This window comes from Ascidia mentula, chromosome 3, assembly GCF_947561715.1.
Source record: "Ascidia mentula chromosome 3, kaAscMent1.1, whole genome shotgun sequence".
Taxonomy (NCBI): Eukaryota; Metazoa; Chordata; class Ascidiacea; order Phlebobranchia; family Ascidiidae; genus Ascidia; species Ascidia mentula.
In genome coordinates, this window is record NC_138568.1 from 13,933,029 (window position 1) to 13,959,427 (window position 26,399).

At 39.2% G+C, this 26,399-nt stretch overlaps 3 protein-coding genes and 1 pseudogene across 8 annotated transcripts; all 4 read right to left on the minus strand.

Moving 5' to 3' along the window:
- Positions 1-924: 924 nt before the first annotated feature.
- Positions 925-7,402, minus strand: LOC145894228 (uncharacterized). 6 transcript variants are annotated; one of them, XM_082982743.1, is made up of 19 exons: positions 7,289-7,402; positions 6,917-7,044; positions 6,795-6,855; positions 5,688-5,775; positions 5,088-5,263; positions 4,820-4,951; positions 4,695-4,757; positions 4,315-4,638; positions 4,157-4,258; positions 3,846-3,995; positions 3,331-3,547; positions 3,024-3,158; positions 2,867-2,917; positions 2,646-2,675; positions 2,243-2,476; positions 2,030-2,167; positions 1,918-1,965; positions 1,532-1,618; positions 925-1,465 (listed from the first exon to the last, which is right to left on the minus strand). In XM_082982743.1, exons 2-19 carry the CDS (start codon positions 6,952-6,954, stop codon positions 1,308-1,310), a joined length of 2,232 nt encoding a protein of 743 aa, XP_082838869.1. In that variant the 5' UTR covers positions 6,955-7,044; positions 7,289-7,402; the 3' UTR covers positions 925-1,307. The 6 variants fall into 6 exon arrangements, with proteins under 6 accessions (XP_082838869.1, XP_082838868.1, XP_082838870.1 ...); XM_082982742.1 differs by having other exon boundaries at positions 7,105-7,387; XM_082982744.1 differs by having other exon boundaries at positions 4,315-4,448; positions 4,545-4,638; positions 6,917-7,387.
- A 5,921-nt stretch (positions 7,403-13,323) lies between these two features.
- On the minus strand, positions 13,324-18,208 carry LOC145895683 (endoglucanase 1-like; annotated as a pseudogene).
- Positions 18,209-18,463: 255 nt separating this feature from the next.
- Positions 18,464-20,272, minus strand: LOC145895684 (uncharacterized). The gene is made up of 2 exons (XM_082984474.1): positions 20,138-20,272; positions 18,464-20,068 (listed from the first exon to the last, which is right to left on the minus strand). Exons 1-2 carry the CDS (start codon positions 20,270-20,272, stop codon positions 18,464-18,466), a joined length of 1,740 nt encoding a protein of 579 aa, XP_082840600.1.
- Positions 20,273-21,891: 1,619 nt separating this feature from the next.
- Positions 21,892-25,776, minus strand: LOC145895685 (E3 SUMO-protein ligase ZBED1-like). The gene is given in 6 exon segments (XM_082984475.1): positions 21,892-22,172; positions 23,345-23,693; positions 23,760-24,003; positions 24,505-24,539; positions 24,606-24,892; positions 24,975-25,776. Coding segments are annotated over 6 exon segments (1,998 nt in total).
- Positions 25,777-26,399: the final 623 nt, after the last annotated feature.

A 26,399-nucleotide genomic window follows, 5' to 3' on the forward strand; every position in this document is an offset into this window, starting at 1 on the left:
GCCTCCAAAACAGCATTCCTGATGTTCGGAAAATTTTAAACGCATAGGCTATGTCACACCACACCAAAAATTATGTACTTTTAGCAATCAACTAAAATTATTAATTATCTAATCCGCAACACTGCTTCTATTTACAGAACTGACCACTCTGACCAATGACCATTGAAATAGCTAAAAATTAAACCACGTGACCAAATAGCCAAAACCGCGTGCCGATTCGCCGCAAACTTTTTTGCAGCAACTCTACGAAAGGTTGCCGCATGCCGGCAACAATACCGGTTTTTACCAACTTTGTTGTACGTTCATGCAAAAAGAAAACCGAAAAAAATGATTTGTAAGTTACAATACAAGTGCAGTAGACCGTAAATAGAAATGATCACGTACACTGTTTGTGTTGGTGCAATCGAAACGATCTTTTTATTTGTCGGGTGGGCACCTTTTTCTGCGTTTTGTTTAAAGCGACAAGCCCAGAATTGAACTGATTTCATCGCAAGATACAAAAAAATACGCTGTCGTAGAGGTTTGAACTAGCAACCCCATGCGTTCCACACCCAGGAAAAAAGTTATTGCCGCTTCTTTATCGGATTTCGATTAGTGTTTTTACACAAGGTAAATCGTCATATTAGTTTTTATTCGGAAAAATAATGCTATACCGTCATTACAAAGATCATAGTGAATTCAGCGAAAAGTATTGGTATGCCTATTTGTCCGGATAACGTAATTTCCGCCTTTCAACAAACAAGCAATCTTACTGCATGGTTTATCTAAAGTATTTGGCAACAGTCGACAGACCAACCTTCATTGGCATCGGCAGAATTAAATGTAAGGTTGACAAAACCATTTTTCTTATGCACTTGGGTATGTGTTTTTTGTGCCCCCGACCTTAAACGCCCATGCCAACGGTACGTAACCTGAAACAAGATACAACAGTGTGCTCTTTCCTTTGGTATGAAAAAGAAAAAAATAAGTAATCAATAAACAACAAAAGATACACAAAAATTCACCAAGAAACATAAAAGTTTAAGAAGGGAAAATCTAATACACTTTCGACCATTTACACGGACATTCACCAAAAACAGGATGGATAAAAAAACATAGGTATTATGCATAGTATATATTTTTGGTGTTGTTTTGTTTCCAAGATGCACAAACCTAGGTTGGCAAACTCATTTCCTCGCCCCATCACATGTATGCCACTCATATCCAATAGGTGCATTAAAAAAATCTATATATCTGCACCAAAATTGCAACACAGTTTTCATAGTTCATAAATTTCATGGTCCAGTCGTAGATCAATATTTATTCCTTTACTTTCGCACAAGCTGCAAAATTTCAGTCTGAATTTTGAGCTTTTCATCCCCAGTTAAATGTTGCATCTCTGAAAACAAAGTTCTGTGGAACGTTTCATCTGAAAGTGGGTTAACATCCATGCAAGGTTGTGAAATTTCCTCTTCATATGCTGACTCTGGAACATATGTTGGTGCACATATTTTACAGAGTTTTACAAAAATGATATAATCAACAATCTCACCATTATTCTCAATGACTGCATCTTCATACACAATGCTGCTTTCAATTTCATTATTTTCCACAAAACGTAGTTTAACACACTCATCACCTGCATTTAAAAATAAAATACAAAAAATATTGTAAGAGTTTACCTCATCAGCCAGCACATATACTGTACTGTCAATTAAGTGGATTAAGACAAATTAAAGATAAAATAAACCCTAATAGCGAATTCCTCTTGTATGCAAACCTTTGTAATGAAGTACCAAGAAATATAGCTAACAGTAGTCATGAAAAAACATAATATTTACTTGATAAAATAACAAAATATTTACTTTTACCGAAAAATTTCCGTACACTTATTTTAATTATTATTCCCTATTTAAACAATCTACAGTCGGCACTAACCTTTGACTTCTGAACTTCTAAACGTTTTATCTCCCTTTGAACATGAACCTAATACCAAAGGCTGGCATGTTAAATAAACAGACTAAAGTTAATAGTTTCAAGTATTATATACCTATGGTTGTGTTGATGTGTTCCTCAAATGCTGAACTTCTCTGTATAACTTCCTCACAACAAGGACAATGATAATGTCCACCTTCAGGCGTTGTATCATCACCACCAAGACAGTTTCTTTTGCAAGGTAAACAGCAATCTATGCCAAAAAAGATTTAAATATAATTTACCAAATGAACCAAGTGACAACACAAAAAATGAACAATTTTCTCACAGTTGCTTTGATCGAAAATGAAACAAACAGAATGGTTTAGGTGAATAATGTAAAGATGTTGTTCTAATGCAAGTGGGGATGAACTTTCAAATGAACACAGTGGGCAGTCGCTATCCGGAGAAAACATCTGGATATATTCCTCAAAAGTTTTGTCAACAAAATAAGTAAGTTTTGCATCTATTCTCCAAAACAACTGCTCTTCGGCCACTGTTGTGCTTGTCTTTTTTTTCTTGGCTGAACAGTAGAGAATAAAAAATTACAAAACTTGGTTTTGATCCAACTAAGATGTAGAACAGTTACAATTGCAAACAAACTTTGAATCTATATGTTAAACTGTAAAAGCATAACGTTGCATTGAAAGTAAATGGCCTTATAGCAAGAACAGATATCACTCAAAACTCACCTGTATGTTTTTTGGCAACATGAATTTCATCTAAAAACACATAACAATATAAATGCGCAACAAGTGATAGGGCCACAGAAATCGTTAATTATTAATTATTAAAGAGTCAGTAATAATCAAGTAAAAATTAATCAACCTCAACTTATAATATAGGACATTCAACAAATATTTTGGAATGAACTATGAAACACTTTTGGTGTATATTTAAATATACTTAATACCTTCATGTATCTGATGTGTTAGAGCTTCAGTTGTTAGATTCTTACATTCACCTATTGTTTAACAAGAAAATGTTACCAAACGCATCAGTTTAAAAAACTTAAATTTGTAGCAAAAACGGGGAAACTGCATATATGAAATAATCAAAAAATATCCCACCAGCATTTTTTTTGACATGTTGTTTCAAAACGGTTCTGTTTCCAATTATGCTATTGCAGAATGGACAGTGGTAATGATGGCGTTTACATATTTTTACACATCCCTCACATTTCCGAGTACAAGAAATAATAGCAACTGAAACACATTAGTTTGTGATTGCAAGCTGTTTGAAATATGAATAGCAATGGAAGCAGGAAAGTAGTTTGGAAACAAATCACACAGTGTGTGACACACACAATATAATATTTTATAAAAACATTACCAAAATTTATTCCTAAGAACAGGAAAAATTAGTTTTTCCTCCTACCTTTCTGTACACCAAGTTTTACAAAGTAGCATTTTTTATAATGAATAGACAAGTGTTGTTTCATTGACTCAATGTCATTTGTCAAAGTAAGGCAAACTTTGCATGAAAAGTTGTTTCCACTTTTTTCGTAGGGTGTAGAAGCAATGAAGTCTTCGAATGTGCTTCCAATAAAACCAGTAAAAACTCCCTTGACATTATTTATATTTTCATTTTCAAACTGCAACACAGGAAAATCGATTTACCGAAAACAAGCTTTGGTAGCACAATGTTTGTCCTCTACTAGAACATTTACTTTTTCCAATTAAATTGTTTGTAACATGAAATGAAAAAGTAAATAAATCTTATTAGCAACATTACAATATGAAAAAACAAAAAAAACAGATGATGCTTGTAGCAAAACGTGCTTGACAAATTTGACACTAAGTAGGTTAAGTGTCCTAAAAGTATGCTTGGCAGTTAAGCAATTATCGGAAGATTTCTAATTGGTTTTCTAAAATTTCTGAAAGAACTTATACCTTTAGAAAAGCATGTCCTGAATGCTCTTCCTTTGTGGGAAATCGAACAAGACAGGCATTCTGTTTCACCAGATTAACATCATTTGCTGCTAACACACTTCGAAGCACCTCACTAACTTTGCCCAGGAGAGACTTATTGAGTTCCAAAACCTAACATATCCCAACAAAAAGTAAACTATTCAAATGTAATATAACCTCACATCAGTGAAAGTTCCGCAATGTTGCCAGCCTTACAATGTCATTATCAAAGCTACTACAAAACAGTTTTTACATTACACTACAATAATCCGATTTTTGAAACATTATCTTACCTTAAACTGTGGAAACGCTTGTATTTCTCTTATGGATACTTGTGCTTTGCAACCCTTCTTTTTAGTTTCAGCAAAACGCATTTTGCGTTTCATAATGTTTTGCTGCAAACAAATGAATAAACCTCATGTACAGAATCTTTTATAAAATATATATATACCGATTTTAGAGAGCGTTGATCATTCCCACCTTTATTTCGGTCTATGCCATAATGACATTCAAAAAATATAGTTGATATTATGATATAAGGAGTCAGTTTCAGTTTATTCCACCTTATCGATTTTTTTGAACAGTCTGATAAGGAAATAAAATAACAGACATCATACATGTTGTTCACTTTCATGGCTAAAAAAAAGTTATAAATGGTCATTGCAATAAATCCGTTCTTGCCTAATTTTTTCTTTGTAAACAAAACATATCTAGAGGCTGTATCGGATTCATACTGTTTCAATGCTTTTGTTCCTTCCTCCAGCGATGAAAATAACTATAAACATTGGACTTTTGTACACAAATTTAAAAGGAGATGCAGTGAGTTGTAACCTGCATATTGTCTTCTGGTTCAATGGTGCACTGAGATTCACCTGTCATTGTTGTAAATTGATTCTGTGCACATTCAGAAATCAATTATGTTAAGACAAAACAAGTTCAGTAAGCTATCGGATTACTTCCTGTGAACAAAATTCTTCTTTGCAAAACTTCACACAAAATGCTTTCTCAGAAGACAGTTTGCCACTTGGATTTGCAATTTCTTGCCTTATCAAAGTACTTGCCTTTTCTTGGTAGTAGGCAGTATGGGTCTGAAAAAAAGTGTTTTACCAGTCTTGCACAGTATGACAAATTAATTTTGCAGGAACTCAAACGAAAATATATTGAGTGATTATTGCTTGAATTAGCACAAATTATTTTACCATGGTTTACTTGAAATAATATTACCTTAAATGAAGGGAACTTTAAAACCTCAAATAAGGTGGCTGTATACTGTGTTAGCTTGCTTGGTTTGCAACTGAATGAATCATTTATTTTCCAAACTGATTTCAGTTTCTCCGACCTAACAATTGTATACAGGACCCTGGCTGTGGTTTCCAGGTGAACTACTCGTCTGTGATCGTCTGTTGGTCATCATAAAAAATCATATTTAGTGAAAAATATTTCATATTTATAACTCACATATGCGCAAAAGAGCCATAATAATCAAACAGAGATCCAGACAGGTGTATACACAGTTTTAACCGGTAAGGTCCCAACAGTGCATCTGGGGACTGTTGTCGTAGTGCGATCCACGTGGTTCGTCTCTGTTGATTGGTACCTAGTTTGATACCTAACAGATCGACGATTAACCGAAAGGTACCACAAGTGGAAATCTGTGTGCCTGCTAGTCTAACAGCTAGCCTGTGCCACAGTCACCAGCTGCACTGATGAGACCTTACAGGTCGAAATAGTGTGTACACTTGTCTGTAACTGACATAGAACTGTAAAACCCTTACAAACAGATACGGTTGAGTCGAAATTTTAGCCAGAATCAGGTATATTTACCTTTTGTTGATGGAGGATAAAATGTTAAGGAAAAGATATTTTGAAAGTTCTCAATTGATTTTCTAGCCTGTTCAATGATTTGAAACCACTGAAAAGTACAACCTTTTATAAATAAAAGCACACTATCAAAATCAAATAAATGTGTAGTGGTATAAGAAGAAAATGATCATGTAAAGCAGTGGTTCTCAAAGTGGGCGCCAACGCCCCCGAAGGGCGTTTGCAATGGTACGAGTGGAGGCGCTGGAGACAAAATGGGCGATTGCGGGGCGCTAGGAAATAAATGGCCGATTCGTGGGCACTTGGTGACAGGGCAAATTTTCTCTTGTAGCCTAAGTCAGTGTTTCCCAACCGGTGGTACGCTACCGCATTCCAGGTGGTACGCGAGCACCTTTCTGTAATTTTCCCTGCTCTTACTTGGTGGAAAGTGCGTTAAGCGCAGTCACCACTGTACTAGATTGAAAGAAAAATCGTTTTGATATCGTCACCACCTTCTGTTTGGTTTTGTCCAACATGAAACCGGATGTTGAGAAATTGGTGACATTGAATCAACCTCACCCATAGCATTATTTGACAAGCAACAAATAAATTCGTTATGTTTTTTGTCGGTTCTGTTGGGTGTTGTTAAATGACTAAGGTATTTGGGGGGCGGTACAGAAAAAAAGTTTGAGAAATACTGATGTAAAGCATTAATTAAAAAAATATATATTTCGCCAAACATCTAAATAGATGCAAATTATTAGGTTTGCAGGCTTGGCAGCCCAGGCATTGCAGCCTAGCTTGATCAGCCACTTTTTTCTGACAAGTCAGAGCAAGATTTAAAAAATCAAGCTCCCGGTGAGGTTTTGAGCTACAGGAGCTCAGTGGTTTCATGAGGTATATTGTGGCCAAGGTACACTGGTGCACAATGCCTAACTTGCCAGGCAACCTTCACATATACATAGGGGATCTCTACCACCATAATCACACACTGCAATAACATTTCATGCAATGGCGTGATCTCCTCACTGCCATTGCAAAAAATGCTACTGCGTTAATGCAAATCAATGCGTTTTCATCATTAAACTTTAAATATTTTATTCAAATAATTTTTTACTCATAAATACACACCTTTTCTAAATTATTTGTTGTCGAAAAATTGAAATCAGACGTGGAACTTATTTCTTCAGAGCTATAAAAAAATTCAAAGTGAAGTTTTGGTATACTGCATTAGATTCATGACTTCTACCCACCACGGAGTATGTACATCAAGGTGTGTGGCTTCTTCCATTATTGGGAATATGATGTGTATTTATTACTATATTACAAATAATCTGCTCTCCCAGAAAGCTAAACTCCCAGGACCAGAAGAAAATCCATTCTTTGAAAGGGGAAAAAAAACAATTCAATGAACCACGAAGTCGACTGCTTCCTTTTTTACCTTAATTTTAAAAGTCTGCAAGTAAGATGTGGTTTCTGAGAAACACCAAAATCATATTTTTACGATGGTCGATTGTAATTATATTATTTTTTTCCGTAGAAGCTCCACGCACATAAACATGAGAAAATATAAATGGCACGGGCACCGATAAAACACGGCGCCCGTGTGATTATGATTTCCTTACGGAGAATAGCAGCGTCTGTTGCAACGATCGCGGTCGGTCATTCCAATATGTGCTCGCGCAACTATCTGCCGCTCTGTGATTGTAAATGTGAAGTGAAGCTATTTTGTGCAACCACCGTCCACCGTGATTTCGGCGAAATGGAAATTGATAAAATCGAAATTATTTTGCGCATGAGTGAACATGACTTCAAACGATGTTCACATTACTTATGCATTAACTCGTCACAAAAACAAATAATGACTTGTAATAACAAACATTATAATCAACAAGGTCTCCAATTTTTTAAGCAATGTCTATCTATAAAGTATATCGTAACGAAATGGGTTTGACCGCGGTCACGCTGTGTGAATCCCAGCGATCCCAGCATGCTCATTGTTCGTCAAAGCGTACACTGCGAGCATTTGCGGTGCTGCATAAAAGGGCCAATTTAATAATGTTCCAGGCCATAGAATTTTTTGAAAGTTAGTATAGATCAGGCTCGCAGTGTACGCTATAGATTATCACATTATCATTGCGTTTTTTGTGCACCTACAAAGTATATCTCAACCTATAAAGTAGTGATGCACCGAAACAGCATTTTTTTTATTCGGCCGAAACCGAATATTCGGCAAAAGTTGCCGAATAAACCAAAACCTATTTTGTTATCCATCTCCTCAAAATCGCAATAAACTTCAACAAAACATATGCTGGAATGCATCTGATCCTATCATACAACCTTTTATTGGCACTTAAAGAATGCTGTTCCAACTGCTTAAAGTTGACTTCGATGACAATTAACAAATAAAGCACACTAGTACAGTTTGAACTATAATTCTATACTATACTAAACTTTGCGTACCAGCGTTACATACAGTAAAAAAGTTTCGGTTTCGGCCGAATTTTGCAAAAAAATTCGGCCGAAACCGAATAATTGCAAAAACCTTGGTTTCGGCCGAATAAATTAGGCGAACCGAACTTTCAATGCATCCCTACTATGAAGTAATAAATTTTGCCACTTCGCAGGATATAATTGTTCAATCGGTTCCTTGTTTCATTGTTTTAATTTACGGCCCTATAAGTTTTATCACGTCAACTGTTTTTGTTGTGTTATTTTGCCATATCGGGATTGGCAAGAATGAGTAGCATTGTCAGATGATTTTTCTTCTGAAATACCGTTTCTAAAACGGCGATGTGACGATAATATTGCCCCCCCCCCCCTGCTTTGTTTCCTGCGGACGCCCATGATCGCAAGGTACAAGTTCCCCAGCTCAAGTTAAGGAAAACATATCTGGGATATTTCGTTTCGATATACTTTATAAGTGTTGAAAAACGCAATGGTAATGCGATCTACATGTTCTAAGCCTAATGTACACCAATTTTAAACAAATTCTATGACCCAGAACATTGTTAAACTGGCCTTTGTATGCAGCGCCACAGATGCGCGAATGCTGGGATACACACAAACCCATATCGTTGCGATATACTTTTTAGTTGTTCAAAAATCGCAATGGTAAATGTGATCAACATGTTCTAAGCCTAATTTACACCAATTTTTAAAAAAATTCTATGGCCCGGAACATTATTAAATTGGAACTTGTACGCAGCGCCATAAATACACGAGTGCTGGGTTTTGCACAGCGTGATCGCGGTCAAACCTAATTCGTTGCGATATACTTTATTGGTAGACATTGTTTCAAAAATATTGGAGACCTTGTTGATTAAAATGCTTTTTATTACAAGTTTTTGTGACGAGTTAATGCATAATTAATGTGAACACAATCGTTTGAAGTCGTGTTCACTCGTGCGTGAAATAATTGGGTTTTATCCAAAATCCATTTCACCGACGGTGGTTTTGTGCAGCCGTAGACAACGTTAACACTGGACTGCACTCGGCATAAATAATCACTGTTTTGCCGCAGATGCGCCACGGTTTGATGAACCTGTATACTCCCCGTGTTCCCGCCACCGATCTCTACAGAACAATGGATTGAGCACCGATTGGCTGAAAAATGAGGCAAATTGGAGACTGTGTCCGCCACATTGGAAGGTCCCACTTTGCTATGTGTGGTAATGCGTAAGCTACAAACTCGGAAAATGTCTCAATTTTAATTAAAATTGAAGGGTGGCATGCAGAAACCCTGCTTAACTTAATCAACGCTTAACTTTTAAGCCCGGGTAATATGAGCTGTGGTCTATTGTTATTCGGGCATGCTCCACGACTAGCCTGACTATAAATATCACACAAAAGATTTGGCGGCACACATTGGAAAAAGAAGATAATAAAGTTTTAGAAAAGAAAGGAAGTTACAATTTTAATACATAACAATACGTCAAAACACATGAATACGGTACAAAAACGGATACGTTGCAGTACTACAGCGGACCTAAATGCTGAACAGGTATAGCTGTCGTCTACGTTCAGTGATGGTTTGTGGCGCTGGATGTATAGTGTTTCGAGAATTAGCAATTTGGGTTTAATGTTGCAAATATGTAGAACTTTGGGCGAGTTAAAATACATGATGATCCGATTTTTTCCACAGGTGGTTGGTGACCACTGCTATCGACTTTTGAGGGATAATGAAAGGGCAGAACCCTGCCTTGTGTGAGTTCCATATGATGGAAAAAAAACATCCATTGACTGCAGAACAAAATCAGTCTACAGTGGGAAGTTTCAGACATTGTTGTGCCACTTGGTTGACTGAAATTTTGTCACCGTTGAGGGGTCACTCTTCAAACATAAAGGATAGTTTTGCATTTGTTGACTCCATCCGCAATACCAACCGACATAACAACATAGTGGTGTCTTTTGTTGTTTAAAGTCTATTCACTAACATACCTTTAGATTTCACCATTAAACTTGTGCTTGAATTAACATTCACAAAAGGAGTTGACACTGCAGCGTATAAATTGAATCCCCGGTCGGCTGCTTTGTAAATTGAAAGACACGATTGCAAAACCAGGTGGCTTAAGTTTAATTTCTTTCAAGCGCGTTTGACAAGAGTTTAACACGTGACTGAACTGCAGCGAATTAACTAACAAAAGAACGTGCCGAGAGAGTACGAGCGACTAAAAGAGTAGACTAGACTAGACTGTCGAAGAATTACGAAATGGGCGTTTTATAACGAAGTTTCAGAAAAAATGTGTTGTCCAGCAGGACGCCAGAAAGCTTGTGGGAGCTCCTGCAGGAAAGCTTCGTCTGCAGCCTTCGGTTCGTATGTGTTCCAAATGTGTAAAGAATTAAGTATGGAAACATGCGTGTTGCTACAACACCTTCTTTTTCCTGAACTATAGAGGCGGTTAAAGTACATGAAATGAACCACGTTGTAGACAAATCCCTGCAAAAGGGAAGTTTAGCCCAAAAACCATTGGCCCTTTTCAGATATGTGGATGACCTCTTGTTGGTTTTCCCTAATCTGCAGTCAATGGATGTTTTTTTTCTCCATTTTTTATGAAAAAAAAACGTTGCTTGAAGCAATTGATTGTTGTTTGTGTGTGGATAACATTTCTACACTTAGTAAGAAGTATTTGCAGATTGACGTATTGCGCAGCGTTGTTGGATTCAGGGGCGTTGTCATGGAAAGGTTGGCACATATGTTTCATGAATCTGCGTACAACCTTTTTGAATGTTCCTAAAATGCTTGCAACACACATAGTCCCGTGTTGGACAACCCTGGTTTATCTGATGTTATCACATGTTAAAGGTGGCGGAGTTTCATTTCACTAGTTTGTAGTTTTGTGCGAATGACACGAGAAGCGAATTTCCTCCGTCTTGTACTTACTCATGCGTAATTTTGCTGAAGTGGAACATATTCTGACTAAGCAGTAAAGTGGCAAATTGCAGACAAAATATAAAAATCGCAGATTATGTTAAAGCTGATATTTGTGTTGATCGGATGGGCGGAAGGTGAATGTCCGGGTAAGGACCCAAGTCTGGCTCCCCTTTCCATCACAGGTAAGTGTAGTTGGTTCTATTTGTTCGATTTGGAATTTACTGAACTTTTTCACAGGTTAGAAAATCTACCGGCTTGTGAAGCTCCATATATTGATCCCAACTCCACTTGTCCCTCGTCCATGCTCTTGCCATAAGAATGTGCTTGCCATAAGTTCGGTAAATGTAGGTCCAATCAACCAAGATGTATTGAAACGAGTTGGATGAATAATGGAGACAACAAATGTGGAGTGATGAATTAGTTGATAGTTGTCCTGCTGATAGATACCAGTGCGATTGTTTTAACACAACATGTCCCGGCCGCTCAGGATGTACATTAACGGTTTTTCAATGTACGGGTTCATTACAATGCCCTGATGGCAGTGATGAGGATAATTGTCCGCCGTGTCCAGCCGATAAGTTTGAATGTCCTTGATACAAAACTAAAAACTGTAAGTCATGGTTGGTTGGTTGCATCAGGAAACCTGATCAATGCGATAGAATCAATGATTGCAGAGATTGGAGTGATGAGTTTGACTGCACATGTCCAGGGGGTAAGTTTTAGTGTCCTTGTTACAAAACTAAAAACTGTACGTCACGGATGGGTTGCATCAGTGAATCTTGGCAAAGCAATGGATATGTCCAATGCGATGATGGTAGTGATGCGGTTAACTGCACATGTCCAGCGGATAGGTTTGAGTGTCCTTGTTTCAAAAATAACAACTGTACATCACGGTTTGGTTGCAAAAAACAATGAGTTTGCTTGGGAATGTTCAATATTCCTCATCACAACCAACTTCCTCACAACCAACATCCACATGATGGCTGCTTATTTTCTTATATACAAGCGAAGCAACCGCATGACTGACACCAGCTCCAAGAAGCAGAAGAGACTCACCAGGTTGATTTTGACCGACTTTTGCTGTTGGATTCCAATTTGTGTGATGGGATTTTTGAGTGTGGGAGGATTGAAGATGCTAGGAGACGCGTATGTGTTGAGTGCTTGTCCGTTGCTTCCAATCAACAGTGCCCTCAACCCCTTGCTCTACTCCAAAGCATTGGAGGAGCGATTGTCGAAAATGAACGAATGGCTCATTTTTGAAATATCATTATCACGTACATCAAGGAATCGTTCGTGTGATTTCAGTGTTAGATACATCCCCGTGCTGGGCAGGATGGTGATGGAGGGATTGAGATTGTTGGTTAATGAATTCCGACCCAACAATTATTATCTTTTTAATGGTGTAGTCAGAAACCAAATTTCTGTATGTAAAAACTTTGATGAAATTAGACATTGAAGCGCTTTCGAAAGGCTGTATGTTGTAAAAACAAACCTGAAGATCGAAACTCCCAATAACACCCTTGAACCTTTCATCCCGGTTAAGTTCGAAGGACTCTGGTGTAATAACCACAAAAAATGTTGAAACTGGTTGAATTCTAGTCGGTTGTAAATTTTTCATCATAAATTCTTTTCCTCGAGAATTTATTAAAAAGTGACGTGTTGAAGTCGCATGCGAATAAATTTGTTGAATTTTGTTGATTTCGGTTTCCTGGAACGTTATGATTTAAATGAACGAGATCCGAAACGTCTACATTAACAACAAAAACAGGCAAACAATATAAACTGCTGCAACATCTGACGTGTGCGAGTTTCGGTATTTATGTTGCGACATGCATAACCAGGAAACAATATGTCAGGAACAATACGTTGACCAAACCAAAAATAAATTTTTAACAATGTTCACCATTTTAGTTTTATTTGCTTGCCTATTTTGTGTACAGATAGCTTCAAGTCCTTTATTGCATTTTATTTGCAGACACTGATGATGCCTTTGTAGGCGAAATCGATTTTTCGTATTTTAAAAATAAACTGACTGACGGTAATCAGAAACACTTGGTTTCAAACATTTCCTATCCGCTATAATTGCTGTCGCTGTTTTTTAAGACAGTGCCACATCACGGGCTAGATTCTGTCCACTTTAGAGATTAGATTTCATTTGAAACAAGAACTGAAAAACAATTCATCCCAAAATTAAACAATTCAGCCCCATGGCGCCCCAAGCCGTCTAACATGCATCAACATAACGACCGTTGCCAGGAAAACACAAAGAAAGTTGTTTCCATGAAATTACGTCGCAAAGTTGTCGACTTGTCCGGTTTGTTGTAGATACAGGATAGCTGCAATGCTGGCTTGGAAGGCCGCGTTTCCATCCAAAAAATCCCGGTTCTGATCGACATTTACTCGTCTCTCGGTGAAATAAATAATAATAACCGCTGTAACTCGGGCCCCCCACCAAAGCACCGATCAACTCCTGCAACAACATTCAAACTTGCTTAGGTGAGTGGGGACCGTAGCCAACCACGTAACTTTGACCTCTGGAACCCAGCGATATGTTGATCTTCCCCACTGCCGTATCTCTCCACATACAAGCGTTTTAATGTGAAGGATTTCTTGAGTAATTTCCCAGAAGAATGAAGGCAGCGTTCGCTAAGTGAAAATTCAATTAATTGAAAATTTTTGGATTAAATGAGTGAGGAAAGTTAGTTAAGGTGATTGGCCTTTTATAGAATGGCACAGGCCCCACAAAATGAATTTCATCGGACGAATATTAACTTAACATAGAGATACTGATTTTTGTTGCTTCCAATCGCATTCTTATGATTCGCCACAACACTACAGGGGATTCCCCTACCGTACTGTGCCGATTATTTTGAATTCAGGAAAATTAATCCGTTCCTTCGCTCCGCTGACTTCACCAGCCAGTTGCAGAAAATTGAAATCTTGTTTTCTGGTTGAGTGAAGAAGTTGGACCCCAGCCTGGTTTCAAACAGGGTTAATTTCACTTCGGTTTGTGTGAATCGCCGGAAAATCGTTCGGTTGAACCTTATGTGGTTTTGGGTTAGGGAATTACCCAGGTCTACATACAGGAGCAAACTCTGGATCGGAGAGAAAAAGTTTGTGTTGTATTGAGGAAATATCAAACATGGATCCAAGTTTTAACCGCGTTCACTTTATGTTGATTTTAAATTACTGAGCTCCCGTTTGTTAAATAAATGATCGAACGTTGCTTTATTTAACCGTAAACGAATCTAATGAATAAAACGGCTTCGCTCTGACCGTTTTATTGTCATAGGAGAAGTCAGTGGGCATCTTTGTGTCGTAGTAAGCCTGAACTTGCTGGAAGAGAATCTGGTGTTTCGCCCTCTCATCCAACCATGCAGCCGCCCCCCATGTTCATTAAAGTATCCTGACGATCTGCGCTCTTGTGGCCATGCGGGAGTAAATGAAATGTGGTTGGTTGAAAAGTTGCTGAAAGCAACGAGGCTCTGAATGAAAATAAATAACAAAACATGTAAAAGTTGAACAAGTTGTACTTTCGTTGAGGGCAACCAGCAGCAAACCTTGATACAATGTTGAAGTAACGAACCTCGAGCCGAGAAAACGAAGAAGCAAAAGCAAGAGCAGCCGCAATCTCTCCAGCTATCTCACTACTGGGGTTTCCGGAGTCAACACGTAAGTCTTGCGCGCGTAGTTCATTCTTTCGGGGATGTCCCACACGGTGGCGTTCTGTTGGGAATCCCTCACCTGACCGGCGATCAACGTTCTGCGATTCAGAATTTGAACAATTGAACGCCACGTTACCAAGAAACTGGTGAAGTACCTATCCATAGATATCATATGACAGTTCACGTAGGTAATTCCCCAATTCAGGAAGTTGTAAGCTCTGTTGTAAAGTCCACTTGTAATGAAAGCGTCTTCGTATTCGTACAAAATCCAGGCCAACATCGTCATGGAATAAAAGATCGAGAGGTTGAACTTCACGTGACCTGGACCTGAATGTAAAAAAAAACCTTTATGAAAAGCAAACTATTCCCAAGCACGGTAGCTGTGGAAACGACCAGTTGTCATGAAAGATGTTCAAGCGTAAACGAGATAATGGAAACACCCTAAAACGCCTGTAAGTGCTTTTTGATCAATGTCGTCAACAAAAATCGCCCTGCAGTCACATTCATGAAATGAAAGCATTTCTTTGGCCACGCCGGGATTTGAACCCAGGATATCCTAGGCCACGAATCCCGATCAGGTTTTCTACTAGTTGCATGGATTCGGGCGCTTGGTTAATGCTGCCAATTACCTGTCGCATTCGATGGGAAAAAACATACCTATGTCCTCTGTTGCGACACCTGGTGGATCGATACGAGGTCGATGCTATGGTCAAAAAATGTACAAATCCAAGAGTCCAGCCAACGCCGATTGGAAACTGAAATTACGATCAGTTTTTTATCAAATAAATCATAAATTTTTTTTGTGAAATTGAGGAAAATTTTACTTCCACATAAAAACATACAACCTGTACAAGATTATCCGCCGTGGGTTCGAATACCATCGGAGGTAGAACATCCAACCCTCCCTGCATCCAAATCAACGGTGAATCTGATTGATTTTCACTCCTCCGTTGGTCCCTGAACGTATCGTCCTCGCTCGGTCCTCAACCAAAGCTCCGTACAAAGTGTGTCAGTTGAATAAAAGTTGTTTGAAAAGAATAATTTTCAGTAAACTTTAAACAAAGGGAGGGTTCTTGAAAAAAGCACGTGATTCGTCCTTGCAATCTCCACCGGCAAGGAGAAAACGAAAAAAATACATTACCCCAAAAATACCCCGTTGATTTCAAAACCTCGGGGGGCAGTAGCTTGATTTGTGGAAGGGATGACGTAACTCTGACGTGCAGGATTGTCACCCAGGATATAATCCACTTGGCTGGAGGAAAAATACCTGAGAAATGTGTTTTGTTGAAAAGCAGAGAGATTACGATTTCTATCGAATATTCTCCTCCCTCAAAGGAACCGAAACGTTAAAACCGTAACGCATTGTGGGTAATGTTACTTGATATTAACGTCATCGCCGCCAGGGTTCAAACATTTGATTCATTCTCAACTCTTACCGTCTGCTAAGCTTTCTGTAAATATTTTTCCTCGTGATTTCTGCCAGAAGAACTTGGACATCGGCTTTTTTGTCGCTCCTAGAAAACTCGGTCGCAAGAAATTTGGCCGTTTGTGGCTGGTGAGTATGGAGCAGTCTTCATATGACGAATACCGTTCATCTTCAGGAACGTCTGGAACTCCTGTGAAATGAATTGTGGACCATTATCTGAAACATTTTTTTCAGAAAAAGCTCGTTTCTTACATATCCAGGTTTTTATTTGCATTCTTTAATTTTTTAATATTTTTTTTTATTTTTATTAAGGTACTTTTCTTTATGTGGCAGACCTTCGCTTCTACTTAGTTATGTCACGTTGTTTTGTAGGCTACACTTTGCAGAAACTGATGATGCCCTTTTCAAGGCGAAATATATTTTCTGATAAAAATAAAAACATCTTTCTGTCTAATAGATTGATTTAAAAAGGCTTTACTCAGCTACATTGAGAAAACGTTGCGAAATTCGTCTATAGTTGCTGCCGCCGTGGTGGAACGCATTGAGAATACCTCCGGCCACTTAGAATAGGCACCTACGATCACCAAGACCATGTGGTTTTCCACAGTACCAGCAAAGTCTATATGAATGCGTTGCTGTGAGACACAAGTTTGCCAGGGGTGGTATTTTACTATAGGTGGTACGTTTCTATTTTGTAAGCACCCCGAACAGTTATTGGACAATTCCTCGATGTGTTTATCAAAGACACTTGCGGTATTCTAGACAAACAATCAGCGATGCCATGTTTAGCTGTACTGCGGTATTCGAAGGAATAATTGTGGCCAGACAAAATAATTGCATAACGTTGTGCCGACATTACAGGAATTGCATCACATGCTAACTCAACGGCGATGCATCACATGCTAACTGAATTGGCAAATTTACGTCATAATGCGTAAGAACCTTATCAGAAGCCATCAGTTCACGAGCTTTGTCAAACGGCTGAATGCATTCCAGTTTCATCTACGAACTTTCTCTAAAAGTTTACATAACGGATGCAACAAAGATGACAGATTTAGGCCAATAAACGAACGAAGCTGGGACACATTCTGTAGGCTAGGACAACTTGTGACCGCCTTAATTTATGCAATCCCTTTTTATCTACAACATGACCACAAAATTCAATTTGATCCTTGAAAATATCGTACCTGTTCGGATAGACTTTTAACCCATAACCCATACGCAGACAATCGCTTGAGAACATTTCTAAGATTTTCTGTATGTTGCTCCAGTTATTATCATATCATCTAATAAACATTGTACCCCTTTTAGGCACGTTTTGTAACATTTGATCCATAGCCTTTTGCCATAATGCCGGGGCTGAAGCACCCCTAAACACTATTAATGGTAAGAAAATGTTTACATTCGTCTTCTATTGTCATTTGGAACTACGAATTTTTAAATCTAGTTTTGTGAAGCGATTTCCTCCGGCCAACGTGGCAAAAACATCAGTTACTTTAGGCAAGGGATATTGCTCTATGTTTAAGACTGGATTGAAGGTTACTTTAAAATCTCCGCACTATCTTACTGAGCCATCCTTTTTCAACACGGGTACGACAGGGTTTGCCCACTCACTGTAAGGAACGGACTCCAATATGCCTTCTGATGTCAATCTCTCTAATTCAGTTTCAATTTTTTTGCCTAATGGAGTATGGAAGTGATCTGGCCTAACAGAAAACAGGTTTTGTGTTAGATTTATGGTACAATTTTCCTTTTATTTCTTTCAATGTTCCTAATTTGTCATCAAACACCTCTGGAAACTCGGTCACCAGCGGACATTTTTTTACATTAAACTTCAAACAACTAAACACTTCATGACTTCTATATTTACAAAAAGCACGCAGCCACTCACGACCAAACAAAGTCGGACAATTTATTTCCACAACGTAAAGGTTCAAGTATGAACGGGTAGATCGGTATTCTACCGTAACTTGCACAAACCCCGAGAAATGATTATCTCATTTGAATAAGTTTTTAAAACAACGCTTATTGGTTCAATCGTGAAGCCTTTAATCAAATTTTTGTAAGCAGCTTCGGACATTATAGACAGTGCAGACCCAGTGTCTTTTTTCCATGTTTGGGTTTAACGTACAGCAATGCATTCCGTAACAAAATTCGATTTTCTTTCTCTGATTGGCACTCTTTTGCAAAAGACTGACTTTTGTATTGTAAACAGTATACACAAGCTTTCGCGATTTTCCCTCGCTTCGTCAGGTGTAAATGAACACAATGCGATACAAAAAAAACAAGCGCAAGGCGGTCGAAGAAAAAAGGCACTGTAAACGATAAGCTGCCGTTAGTTGGCGTCGTCGTGTTGCTGCATCGTTCCTGCGGCATCGTCGTGTTGATAATGGCTCAGGAATCCCCAAACTCTGTTGAGCCCATCTTTGATGGCGTTGAAGGGGTTAGTGTGGTGTTGCTCGGCCGTCTCCCTTGCTGATCTTGATTTCCCTTTAACTTTTTGCAAGACCATTACCCGCATGTCGTCGACGCTATGCTTGGGCTCGTTGAAATGTGCCCCCACTGGCTTTTCAGTGTTGTTATGTCGGACATCGTTCTTATGGCCATTCTTTCTCTTTCGTAGAGTTTGCCCTGTCTGTCCAATGTATAGAGCGCGGGGACAGCGTGCACATGTTATTGCGTACACCACGTTCGTTGGTTTGCAACTGAATGATCCATTTGGTGTAAATTTGTTGCTTTTATTGCTGACGGTGATGTGGTTCTCCGGGTTGATCAATTTGCACAAAGTACACCTAGTGCTTTTACACGGACGAGTTCCCAACTGTTGTTTGGTTGCATTCAGTGCCGAGGCAGTTAAAAGTTTCTTAAGATTAGGGGGTTGCCGATAGGCTATTACAGGCAGGTGTGGAAAAATTTCACTTACTGCTTTGTCTTGTTGAAGAATTGGTTGCAGGTCTCTTGCGATCTTTTTGAGGCGACCAACCGAATAGTTGTAGGTGATTGCAAGTGGTATCCGTGTTGGGTTCTTCCTTTGGTTGTTGTATTGTAGAAGACGGTCTCTTGGGATCTTTGCTGCTCTTTTCATTTCTTTATCTACCAAGCTAGCCCGGTAGCCATTCGCCAGAAATACCTCCCGCAAAGCACGTAAACGTGTGTTGCAGTCGTCGTAACGAGAACATATCCGTCTGTATCGTAGCGCTTGGGAATATATTATGGACCGATACACATGTCTGGGGTGGGAATTCGAAGGGTGTAGATACGTGCCTCGATCCGTCGGTTTATGATAGATGGAGGTAAAAAGTTCACCGTTGTGCAGTGCGACCGTTACATCCAGGAAGTGGACACATGTGTTAGACCACTCCACCGTGAATCGTATGTTCGGGTCCACTCGATTAAATTCTTGCACGAATAGCTGGAGGGGTCGTTCCCCCGCAGTCCAAATCAAGAAAACGTCATCGATAAACCGGTGGTATGTTTTTATCGATGACTCGTATGGTTGTATGAAGCGTTCCTCCAAACTTGACATAAAGATATTGGCGTATTGTGGTGCCAGGCGGGTACCCATTGCCGTACCTTTAATTTGGAAATAATTGTTGCCGTCGAATTTGAAATTGTTGTGTTCCAGAATAAAACGGGTTAGTCGTAGGGCCGGTTTAAACCGGATATCTTCATCCGGGAGTGCTTCTTGTACAGCCTTCAGTCCACGCTCGTGGTCAATGTTGCTGTATAGCGATGTCACGTCCAACGTGACCAATAGAGCGTTGGAGGGAAGGTTTTTAATGGTTGACAAGCGCTTAATGAAATCTGTTTTGTCTTGAATGTAGCTTTTTGCTGATTGAGCGTGTGGCTTCAAAATTGTTTCGACGTATCCGGATATTTCCTCCGTGAGCGTTCCCAGGCCGCTTATAATTGGACGTCCTGGATTGTTGGGTTTGTGCACCTTAGGTAGCAATTAAAATACGCCTGGTGTAGGATCTTCAGGAACTAGAGACGCAATCTCGCTCCTCACGCCTTCCGGAAACGATTTTATCAACTTCATGAGTTCCTTCCTGAACTTGTCAGTTGGGTCTGTTTCCAGCTTCTGGTAATATTCCACGTTGTCTAACTGACGGCAAGCTTCTTGCATGTAAGCTTCGGTGTCCATAACAACTATAGCGCCTCCCTTATCAGCAGGTTTGATAACGAGATTTTCACACTTCTTTAGTTGGTGGACAGCTACCGATTCTTCTCGTGATAAGTTCGATCGATGGTTACGTTTATGGTTGAGAATTTCTGTCTCAACACGATTGCGAAAACAACTGATATATAAATCCAGATTTGGGTTACGTCCTTCTGGAGGTGTCCACTCACAAAAGTGCGGCTTACAGTTCACTTTGCCATTGTAGCTTTCCTGTGTGTTGGTTTCCTTGCCATGGAAATGTTCTGCCAAGCGCATTCGGCGAAAGAACGCCTCTACATCTGCGCATACTTCAATTTTGTCTAGCTTTGTCGATGGACAAAAGTTGAGGCCTCTCCGCAGAAGCGATGTTTGACCACTGCTTCGTCAGGTGTAAATGAACACAATGCGATACAAAAAACAACCAAAGGAAGAACCCAACACGGATACCACTTGCAATCACCTACAACTATTCGGTTGGTCGCCTCAAAAAGATCGCAAGAGACCTGCAACCAATTCTTCAACAAGACAAAGCAGTAAGTGAAATTTTTCCACACCTGCCTGTAATAGCCTATCGGCAACCCCCTAATCTTAAGAAACTTTTAACTGCCTCGGCACTGAATGCAACCAAACAACAGTTGGGAACTCGTCCGTGTAAAAGCACTAGGTTTACTTGACGGTGATGGTTCTCCGGGATCAATTTGCACAAAGTAAACCTAGTGACCGTCAGCAATAAAAGCAACAAATTTACACCAAATGGATCATTCAGTTGCAAATCAACGAACGTGGTGTACGCAATAACATGTGCACGCTGCCCCCGCGCTCTATACATTGGACAGACAGGGCAAACTCTACGAAAGAGAATGAATGGCCACAAGAACGATGTCCGACATAACAACACTGAAAAGCCAGTGGGGGCACATTTCAACGAGCCCAAGCATAGCGTCGACGACATGCGGGTAATGGTCTTGCAAAAAGTTAAAGGGAAATCAAGATCAGCAAGGGAGACGGCCGAGCAACACCACATTAACCGCTTCAACGCCATCAAAGATGGGCTCAACAGAGATTGGGGATTCCTGAGCCATTATCAACACGACGATGCCGCAGGAACGATGCAGCAACACGACGACGCCAACTAACGGCAGCTTATCGTTTACAGTGCCTTTTTTCTTCGGCCGCCTTGCGCTTGTTTTTTTGTATCGCATTGTGTTCATTTACACCTGACGAAGCGAGGGAAAATCGCGAAAGCTTGTGTATACTGTTTACAATACAAAAGTCAGTCTTTTGCAAAAGAGTGCCAATCAGAGAAAGAATTTATCACATATAGACTGATACGGCAAGTTTAAAAGTTTGAAAAATCGATTTGTTTAGGTTTAACGTACAGCAATGCATTCCGTAACGAAATTCGTTTCGGAAACAAAATTTGTTTCCAAGTTTAGGTTTACCGTTCAGCAATGCATTCCGTAACCAAATTCGTTTCGGGAATAAAATTTGTTTCAAAACACCGATTGCCTGCATTTTGACGTCAAAACCACGAAATGTGATAAATATTGCCTCTTGGTTTTAAGTGCCGACAATCTCCATCTAACTTATGACGTCGCTTAAAGTTAATCGAGGTTTCTGCATTCCACTCTAAATATTGATGAAACATTAAAATTTTCTTTGGACATGCCATCTATTGTGCGTTTTAAATCCTGTGTGTTGCCTGGTAGAAACTCATATTTATAAGTTTTCTGCAAACCGCGTTCAGTTCCGTTCGCGATGCAGAGTGATTTGTCCCAGGTTTTGGATTCCGGGATAAGCAAAGGAATTTCGACTCCAGTGACGTTCAACGACTGGGGTACGCCAATAGTTCCGGTCCGCAGATCAATCACTTCTTCGCAAAGGCCTACTTTGAGAATTTGTGGTGATTATTCAGTGTTACTCTCAATTCACAATTGGAAGTTCAGCGTCACCCATTGCCATAAGATATAATGCGAAAATTAGGTGATGGTTATGGCTCATATCGCTTTGGCGGATGTGTACAATCAAATCAAGTTGTGACCTGAAATGAAGAAGCTTGCTCTGAGCACACATAGCGGACTTTTATTGCGTATTGCCTTTTGGTATCAGTTCTGCGCCAGCTTATTTTCAAGAAATTATGGATGATATCACTTAAGATCTACCGGTGTTGCAGTATATCTAGATTTGGTCAGTGGTTCGTCTGGACCACCTTCACAATCTCAAACCTTTGTTGCAACGGCTCCGCAAGACAAATGCTTATGTTGCAGGAAGGAAAAATGCAAATTTGCTCAACAGGAGGTTGAGTACCATGGCCATGTTCTCTCCAACAAGGGCATCAACAAGGGTCTCAAAGTCGACGCTGTACAAAGGATGCCTGCTCCGCATGATATACCGACGCTGCGGTCTTTCCTTGGATCTGTACAACTTAATGCAAATTTTTTGCCCACATAAGAACCACTCTATCGTCGCGCAAAGAAAGGCATTCCTGGCAATTCCTTTTCAATCAGCTAAAGGAATTGCTATCCAGAGACCAGGTGATGGTTCATTATAATCCATCCATTCCTGTTGGTATTGCCTGTGACGCATCAAGCGTTGGAATTGGTGCTACGTTGTTTCACCGTTTCGCCGACGGCAGTGAGCGGCGAATTGCCAATATTTCTAAAACTTTGACACAGAGCCAGAGGAATTACAGTCAAATTCAAAAAGGCTTTGTCAATCGTTTACGCTCTAAAGAAGTCTTTATTTAGTCCACAAAAGCCCATGCCAGCTTTAGCAGCCAACAGGTTCACTCGATGGGCACTTTATATGAACCAATTTCAGTACACCATCGAGTACAGAAAAACCAGCAAACAGAATGTTCTAGAATAGTCAAATCGAATCCAGAATCCTGTTCTGTTTTTGTTATTACTTCTGCATTGTAGCACAGTAAACATGAAAGAATTTATTACACAATTGCAACAACAAAGAATTAAAGAATAAATTTATTGCAGTGCAATATATTAAGGCCTGCTATGTGCTTGCCAGTCAAGCGAGAGCGTAATTTTGTGGCTGTTAAACCTGCACTTGAAAAGCATCGTTCTGAAGATGCTGGCGTTGCAGGTATACAGAGGTATTTTAAGGCCATTTCTTTTAATAGTGGTAGCTGTTCAGCATTTTGTGGCTGAATTTTTAGTTTAAGGTAGTCTGCAATTGCTGTGGTTATATTTGAATTTCCATCTTCTGTGTCTTCATGATCATTGCTGCTGTCATCACACTCAACACCACAACCCAGTAGTTCATCCAAAGTGTCTGCATTACCATGTCTAAAATGATGTTGATCTGCAAAGTTGTTGCTGTCACCACTATTGCGAATTTCTGTACATCGCTGTATTAGGGTAAACATTGCCGACTCGACAGCTCCTTTAACCTGAAAGAAAAGTCAATAATTTTTTTAAAAATTAATTGAAATAATGTTGTGTAAAAAGAAACTTACACGAATTCCCTCCAATTTTTTAAAATAGCTCATCTTTTATTTAGGATCGAGCCATGTTGCAATACTCATGTGAAAGTAAGAGGGATCGTAATTTCAGTTAAGATTGTCAAAGACAAAACCAAATCTACCATGCAACTGGTTTAGGATTGTTTCCTTAAAAAGTTCCAAAGTACGGGAATCTTCTTCAGATGGAGCAAATTTTTGAGTTAAACCTTTGATTATAGGTATGACTCCACTTGTTGCGCTGCCCTTGGCAGTCGACGGGCGTGACTGGTTGCGCCCGGACAGTGCAACAGACGATTTTTCCTCAATGGTTCTTAACGCACACGCTTCTTCTTCAAAAGGAACGGTTCAACTTTATTCAAAGACGCTGCGGTTTCTACACAACACGCGTTGAATTAGCGACCAAAAACATTGAAATTAAATGCACAATTTCTTACCGAACTATTTTGGAACCAGTCACAAAAATATCGGCTTCTTCCCAATCAATAACACAGCAGGAAACAACGTTAGCAGATTCAACTTGCACTTAAATTGCCTTAATTTATCTTATTCAAATAGAACATAATATTAGTTTCATACAGCAGAAAACTAACCAGGACAAAACTCAGTCAACAACAGTACAGGCAGGCACTGGGGTTCTACGGGAACAACGGTATTTGTGACGTAACAACGGTACATTGTGCTGACGTCAAATTATCAATACATCACATAAAACAGTGGCGATGTAACACCACTAATTGACACATATTTTTCACCCTCCAAGTAATCAGTAGCCAGCTGCAACCAAATAAGTTATAAACTCAAAAACTATATGCTTGTAGACATCAGCAAACATTACATTACCTTAATAGGTTTAAGATTTTCAGATAAAGTTTGGATTAAACTCCAGTGACAGTCCCTTAGTTCTGAATGAGCAGATGCTCCTGGTTTTACAATTTGTGCATTGCAGAGGACTTGGCGTACAGGTGCTTGCAGACTGCACAACCTTTCAAGCATACTGTGAGTCGAGTTCCACCTTGTTGGGACATCGAGCACAAGCTCTAGTGTGCTTTGACCATCTTGTACTGACTTTAAAGCTTGACTAGCCTTGGAAGATTGCCTGAAGAAAGTGACAAGATGTCTGGCTGCACCTGAAACATTTTTAAAGTGTTGTTTTCCAGAAAAACAATTTAATATTAATAATTATTTGAAAAAGGATAGTGATCAACTTACCTATTGCAGATTTGATTTGTGGTATTTCGAAAGCACGTTTTAAACAAAGTTGCAACGTGCGCACATGGATCCATCCATACTTTTCATTTAACTTTTTGCAAGCATTCACAATGTTTGCGCCATTATCGGTAACAATTGCCACGATTTTATTCGGCGGCAACTCGTAGTCCTCGATTACCGCTTCCAACCACGAAGCAATGTGATCCCCCGAATGTGTGTCATGAACTTCTTTGGTAGCAAGAACCATGTTGACTATTTCAAAATTTTCATCTATGTAATGAATGGTCACGCCAAGGAACGATTGCATTTTTACACTGCACCACAAATCTGTTGTTATTGCAGCGTATTTGGCGCATTTTAATAATTGACGCATCCTCATTTTGCAGTTCAAAAACTTTTCTTCTATACTCCTTGTAAATGTACGGCGACTGGGCATGTCATAGCCTGGTGCCAATTCATCTATTAGTTTCTTGAAGTTTTCTCCTTCTACAAGGCTGATAGGTCTCAGATCGCCAACTATAGTATTTAAAATTAGTTCTGTTATCTTTTTTGAGCGTGTTGGAGTCACTGGAGTTCTAACAAAACCTGTTAGTTTCGGCTGCTTCCAAGAACAGCCTGGAATATCACTGTTACTTGATTGACTGAGATCAACGAAGACGTGCTTTGCCTTTATGTGTTTTAATAGACTACCTGTGCTGCTACAATAGCTCATCTCCAAATTACAGTGCTTGCACACTGCACGTTTCTCAGATATTAAAGTAAAATGATCCCAAACATTGGAAGTTTTACGTTTTCCTGGCATTTCTCTAAACTGCACTTAATCTTTAGGTACGTTCCAGGTAGCAGCGTTCTTAATTTGTCAATGCCTTGTTTTAAGTGAATAATAAGTTAATACTTGCTATTGTTACGCATTAAAACGTCATTGTGTCGCACTGCTGGTGCAACATTCTTTGAGCGTTTTGTCCTAACGCTTTGTCGCATCTTAACGATACGCACTAAGAATGACCATTAATGTAAAAGTCAATCGAAAAGATTATTTTCTCGTGTCACGTCAAAACTAGAGCAGACGATTGACGAAACGTACTAAAAAAGATATACGTCACCAAGTTTATGTAGAAAATGTAGATGGAAGATAAACAACGAAACCTATTATTCGGTTTGAAGACAATTTGGATTCGGATAGTTTAGGATTCGAATCCTTCGGATTCGCTATTCTAAATTGCCTATCCCTAGATCGGCTTAACAGAAAATAACTGAGAACGGCTTTTATTACACTGTATTTGCAATTTCAAGGTAATTACGTTCGCAAAACTGCTTTTGCTTTGCCGCAAAGAGTTTAAAAAAAATCTTTTTACGTCCGAAGAAGTATACATTTCACATATTTTTTTTATCTAAAAAAACACATGCATTTTCTTTCACAACGTT

Excerpts from the sequence above, each read along its gene's own strand:
- LOC145895684 (XM_082984474.1), bottom strand. The coding sequence starts at position 20,272 with ATGGACACCGAAGCTTACATGCAAGAAGCTTGCCGTCAGTTAGACAAC. Across the intron at positions 20,069-20,137 it reads TAAAATCGTTTCCGGAAGGC|GTGCACAAACCCAACAATCC; the intron begins GTGAGGAGCGAG and ends TTGCTACCTAAG.
- LOC145894228 (XM_082982743.1), bottom strand. The coding sequence starts at position 6,954 with ATGGAAGAAGCCACACACCTTGATGTACATACTCCGTG. Across the intron at positions 5,776-6,794 it reads CAACAAATAATTTAGAAAAG|TGGTTTCAAATCATTGAACA; the intron begins GTGTGTATTTAT and ends TGTACTTTTCAG. Across the intron at positions 3,548-3,845 it reads CAGGACATGCTTTTCTAAAG|TTTGAAAATGAAAATATAAA; the intron begins GTATAAGTTCTT and ends CCTGTGTTGCAG.